At 45.6% G+C, this 6,000-nt stretch overlaps 1 protein-coding gene across 1 annotated transcript in view; it reads right to left on the bottom strand.

The window, feature by feature from the left end:
- Positions 1 to 1,784: 1,784 nt before the first annotated feature.
- Positions 1,785 to 6,000, bottom strand: part of LOC140411374 (uncharacterized) — a gene marked incomplete at its 5' end in the record, with an annotated part of 35,390 nt that continues 31,174 nt past the window's right edge. The window contains 2 exons of the mRNA XM_072500493.1: positions 1,785 to 5,568; positions 5,672 to 5,786. Of these exons, the coding sequence (XP_072356594.1) occupies positions 4,540 to 5,568; positions 5,672 to 5,786 (1,144 nt within the window). The remainder of the gene's footprint in view (positions 5,569 to 5,671; positions 5,787 to 6,000) is intronic.

The following is a 6,000-nucleotide window of genomic DNA, read 5'->3' as shown; positions in this document are numbered from 1 at the left end:
GGGAACGAGTCTAAAAGCGCTGGTGACGGCGCCGCTACCGTTCTCCCCGAAAAGGTACACCACAAACCCAGTGGTGGTGGCGACCTTGAAGATCTGGGGGCAGTGGAGACAACACAGGGGAGTGACGGGTGCCTCGGTGTGGTCCCCGATAAGGAATAACCACAGGTTCGTCCCGGGGAGGATAGATGGGGGATTTCAATGTTGGCAGCGAGCAGGAATTAGGAAGCTGAAGGACCTGTTTGTAGACAGGAGGTTTGCGAGTCTGGGAGCATTGGAAGAAAAATATAAGTTGCCACTAGGGAATGCTTTCCGATACATGCAAGTGAAGGCATTTACGAGGCAACAGGTGAGGGAATTTCCGCAGCTCCCGACGCAAGGAATCCAGGATAGAGTGATTTCGGGGGCATGGGTTGGAGAAGGTAAAGTGTCCGAAATATACAGGGAGATGAGAGACGAGGAGGGGGAGGCGATGGTAGAGGAGCTGAAGGGAAAATGGGAAGAGGAGCTGGGGGAAGAGATCGAGGAGGGGCTGTGGGCAGATGCCCTAAGTAGGGTAAATTCTTCGTCCTCGTGTGCCAGGCTTAGCCTGATTCAATTTAAGGTTCTACACAGAGCGCATATGACGGGAGCAAGACTGAGCAGGTTTTTCGGGGTGGAGGATAGATGTGGAAGGTGCTCAGGAGGCCCGGCGAACCACACTCACATGTTCTGGTCGTGTCCGACACTGCATGAGTTCTGGGAGGGTGTGGCAAGAGTGATTTCAAAGGTGGTGGTGGTCCGGGTCAAACTAGGCTGGGGGTTAGCTACATTTGGGGTTGCAGAAGAACCGGGAGTGCAGGAGGCGAAAGAGGCCGACGTCTTGGCCTTTGCGTCCCTAGTAGCTCGGCGAAGGATTCTACTTATGTGGAAGGAAGCAAAGCCCCCGGGCGTGGAGGCCTGGATAAACGACATGGTAGGGTTCATAAGACTGGAAAATATGCGTTAAGAGGATCGGCTCAGGGGTTCACCAGGCGGTGGCAACCGTTCCTTGACTATCTCGCGGAACGATAATGGAAAAACAGAAAAGACAGCAGAAGCAACCGGGGGGGGGGGGGGAGTATTATCCCGTGTTTTTGTTTTTTTGCCAGTTGTTGATATTTGCTTTTTGGTTTATCTCTTTTTTCATTTGTTGTTAGTTCAATATATTATTTAAATAACTTTTAATGTATATTCCTTTATTAAGTTGTAAAAACAGAAAATTCCTGTTTGAAAAATTTCAATAAAATATATTTCAAAAAAAAAAATTGTGCTGCACAGTGGTTAGCACAGTGCCAGGGACCCGTGTTTTATTCCAGTCATGGGTGACTGTGTGGAGTTTGCACTTTCTCCCTGTGTCTGCGTGGGTTTCCTCCCGGTGCTCCAGTTTCCTCCCACAATCCAAAGATGTGCAGGTTAGGTAGAATGCCCCTTAGTGTCTAGGGGGTACAGGTTAGGTGGGGTGACAGGGTTATGGGGACAGGGCATGGGCCTCGGTAGGTTGCTCTTTCAGAGAGTCGGTGCAGACTCAATGGGTCGAATGGCCTCCTACACTGTAGGAATTCTATTCTATGATTCTGATGCGCTTAATGAGTGCCATATTACTTGTGAGATTTGTTAAGACATAGCGAAGAACCCAGCTGATGTTAAATGCTCGGAAAATCCAACTCCCAGAAGGGAAACTTGGAATGCCAATTTTAACTGTCGGTTTCACAATTTGGTATAATGTAATGAAAGATTTGAAGAACAGCAGTGTTCCAGTCTTGTAATAATTGAACAAAATAAATGTTTATTAAACAGTAAAACACAATAAGAAAGGCAACTAAAACGTACACTACATTAATGGTGATACACAATACATTAAAATTGGCCCAGTAAAAATCCTCTACTTTCCTAACTTCAGAGCTTAACCTCCCCAAACAACATCCCCTAGGTATCCACTATATGCAAAATCTAACAATAGTTACCAGTCCTGGAACCTATATCTCTTGTGAGATTGCTTCTGGCTTCGAATAGAGAGAAATGGCTGTTCAAACACGATTTCTTCAGGAGCTTCATTTCGGAGTGAACACAGCTTCCTGCTGTACGTAGCTATGATCTTGGACCAGCTGCCTGTATAAGATGAACTCTGCCACTGATCTCTTTTTGGTTTGATTTTATTTGAAGTAACTGTCTCAGAGATCCCCGTTAATAACATTTCTCACATGAGCTCACCCTGTAAGTGTGAAATTCATCCTCATCTTTTCTTTTGAACTGTTATCATCTTTGCTTTAACTCATGAAATTGTATGCCCGATTGTTGTCCACTTCTCTTTATTAAAGATCTGGTAACGGCATTGCTAAGCTAATCCGCATATCAAAAACTTCAGTTACTTCCTCTCAATCAATCTGTTTTCCTAACCAATTCCCATTTAAAAATAGTTTGCTCTCTTTGAATCCTACTCTCACCAAAATGCAGTTCAATTATTCAATTCCTTCATTTTCATTTTATCACAATGTCTTGACAACACCCGCCCAAAACTATGGTTTTCTTGGTGCTTATAGTAAGGGAGAACAAGTTACAGGCATGGGAGAGACCGTCCTTCGCTCTGTGGGAGACATTTCCCCTCCCTGTGTGGGAGACAATCTGAGTATTTGTTGTTGAGTTTCTGTATGAGCAACAAACATGACATCATCAGTGTAGAACATAGAACATTACAGCGCAGTACAGGCCCTTCGGCCCTCGATGTTGCACCGACCTGTGAAACCACTCTAAAGCCCATCTACCCTATTCCCTTATCGTCCATATGTCTATCCAATGACCATTTCAATGCCCTTAGTGTTGGCGAGTCCACTATTGTTGCAGGCAGGGCATTCCACGCCCTTACTACTCTCTGAGTAAAGAACCTACCTCTGACATCTGTCTTGTATCTATCTCCCCTCAATTTAAAGCTATGTCCCCTCGTGCTAGACATCACCATCCAAGGAAAAAGGCTCTCACTGTCCACCCCATCCAATCCTGATCATCTTGTATGCCTCAATTAAGTCACCTCTTAACCTTCTTCTCTCTAACGAAAACAGCCTCAAGTCCCTCAGCCTTTCCTCATAAGATCTTCCCTCCATACTCGGCAACATTCTGGTAAATCTCCTCTGCACCCTTTCCAATGCTTCCACATCCTTCCTATAATGCGGCGACCAGAATTGCACGCAATACTCCAAATGCGGCCGCACCAGAGGTTTGTACAGCTGCAACATGACCTCATGGCTCCGAAACTCAATCCCTCTACCAATAAAAGCTAACACACCGTACGCCTTCTTATCAACCCTCTCAACCTGGGTGGCAACTTTCAGGGATCTATGTACATAGACACCAGAGGAGTTCTCTGATGAAGACATTCTGTATTTCTGTCCTCACTTTCAGTCTGGACAGATTGTAGAGTTTACTGTCTGTCCTCGTTTGTAGGGAAATTGCTGCCATATGAACTGCGAAGGCCAAAGTCAGGAACATGGAGAATAAAATATTTGATTTGATTTATTGTCACATGTACCGAAGTACAGTGAAACATATTTTTCTGCGGCCAAGGAAATGAAATATCAAAGTGCGGTGGTCTGGAACATACATAGACATAGATACATAGGATTTACAGTGCAGAAGGAGGCCATTCAGCCCATCGAGTCTGCACCGGCTCTTGGAAAGAGCACCCTACCCAAGTCCACAACTCCACCCTATCCCCATAACCCAGTAACCCCACCCAGCACTAAAGGCAATTTTGGACACTAAGGGCAATTTAGCTTGGCCAATCCACCTAACCTGCCCATCTTTGGACTGTGGGAGGAAACCGGAGCACCCGGAGGAAACCCACGCAGACACGGGGAGAACGTGCAGACTCCACACAGACAGTGACCCAGTGGGGAATCGAACCTGGGACCCTGGAGCTGTGAAGCAATTGTGCTAACCACCGTGCTGCCCCAAAGATATCCCTGTTTGACCCCATTCTTCACTCTGAAAGCATCAGAATTGGAACCGTCAAACTGTACAGTATAGGACACGTTATCATTAGAGTGCATGAGACTGAGGAGCTTTGTTTGGACAAAACCTTTGTGATATCCCCTCTGTCACCTTTGATTTTCAACGGTCCAACAGGTTTATTTGAAATCACAGGTGAAGGCGCAGCGCTCCGAAAGTTGTGATTTGAAATAAACCTGTTGAACTTTAACCTAGTATTGTGAGACTTCATACTATGCCCACCTCAGTCCAGCGCAGTCATCTCCACATCATGGCTACATTTGTTTTTGTATATTGTGTTATCTGTCACCCAAGTACTGTAAAACAGATCCTACCTTCCAGTAGAGCTCTTGCATTAAGAAGAACGATCACAGATAATGTGTTCAAAGAAGGATACTGCAGCCCTGAAAATCAGTAACATCTGCAGAATATTAAACTCCTGCGAGTTAGAGGGTTCTTAACATTTGCAGAAACAAACCAAATATTGTCAGACTAACAATCCTGGATGAGAGCAATAACTGCAGAATCCAACCCCTGCAGTCACGTATGAACTCGCTTATGTGTGACTAGGTTGAAGGAGCGAGTAAATCTCTTCCCACACTCAGAGCAGCTGAATGGTCTCTCTCCAGTGTGAACACGTTGGTGTGCCAGGAGAGCAGATGAACACCTGAAACTCTTTCCACAGTCAGTGCAGCTGAATGGTTTCTCCTCGGTGTGAATTTGCTGGTGTGACTTGAGGGCAAATGAGACAGTGAATCCCTTCCCACATAGGGAGCAGGTGAATGGTCTCTCCCCAGTGTGAATTCGCTGGTGTGCAATGAGGGTGGATGTCTGTCTGAAACTCTTTCCACAGTAACTGCAGCTGAATGGCTTCTCACCAGTGTGAACCCGCTGATGTCTCAGCAGACTGGATGAATGAGTAAATCCCTGCCCACACACAGAGCAGGTGAATGGCTTCTCCACAGTATGAACTCGCTGGTGTTCAACGAGTGCAGATGGATGCCTGAACCTCTTTCCACAGGACATGCAGCTGAATGGCTTTGCTTCAGAGTGAATTCGCTGGTGTGACCTAAGGCCAGATGAATTAGTGAATCCCTTCCCACACACAGAACAAGTGAATGGCTTCTCACCAGTGTGAAGTGGCTGGTGTTTTTTGAGGTCAGATGAAGACCTGAAGTTCTTTCCACAGTGAATGCAGCTGTACGGTTTCTCCCGAGTGTGAAGTCGCTGGTGTATATTGAGATGTGATGAAGACTTGAATCTTTTTTCACAGTGAATGCAGCTGAATGGCCTCTCCGCAGTGTGAATTCGCTGGTGTAACATGAGGCAAGATGTCTGAGTAAATCCCTTCCCACACACAGAACAGATGAATGGTTTTTCCCTAGTGTGTATACGTTGATGATTTTCCAACAAGGATGGATAATTGAATCCCTTCCCACAGTCCTCACATTTCCATGGTTTCTCCATTGTGCCAGCTTGGATAATTATTAAAGCCTTGTCCACACACAGAATACCTGTACATTTCTGCTCACTGTGGACAGTACAATTTTGTTTTTCAGGCTGTGTTACTTGTTAAAGCTCCTTTTTCAGTCAGTGCACTGGAACTTTCTCACTTAGGTGTGTGTCTCTTGATGCTTTTCCAGTCTCACTGACACTTGAAATCTTTTCTTACAACCAGAACAGGCACACATTTCCCCTTCCACATATAAAGGCAGCTGATATTCAGGTCCTGGTGTAGCCTGATGTGAAGTTTCATTTGACTTCCCTGACTGTAAATCGTCCCCTTCCTGCAAAATGAATTGACAAAGCTCTTAACTGTAAGCACACGTTAAAAATTCAGAACACAATTCTAGCTCCTACAGCATTTTTTTCCTCTTGTTTCCCCAAAGTTGTAAGTCCCCGTCCCACACTCCCTGTTCTCTGGCGAAACCACTTCACCATCTACCATAATTTCTTTCCTCCACTCCCAGTTGTCTCCCTCCCTGGGTTCAGTTCTGATGT

The sequence above is a fragment of the Scyliorhinus torazame genome, chromosome 4 (genome assembly GCF_047496885.1).
Source record: "Scyliorhinus torazame isolate Kashiwa2021f chromosome 4, sScyTor2.1, whole genome shotgun sequence".
Lineage (NCBI taxonomy): Eukaryota > Metazoa > Chordata > Chondrichthyes > Carcharhiniformes > Scyliorhinidae > Scyliorhinus > Scyliorhinus torazame.
Note: the sequence above shows the minus strand (reverse complement) of the source record. Positions and strands in the feature narration are given on the sequence as shown.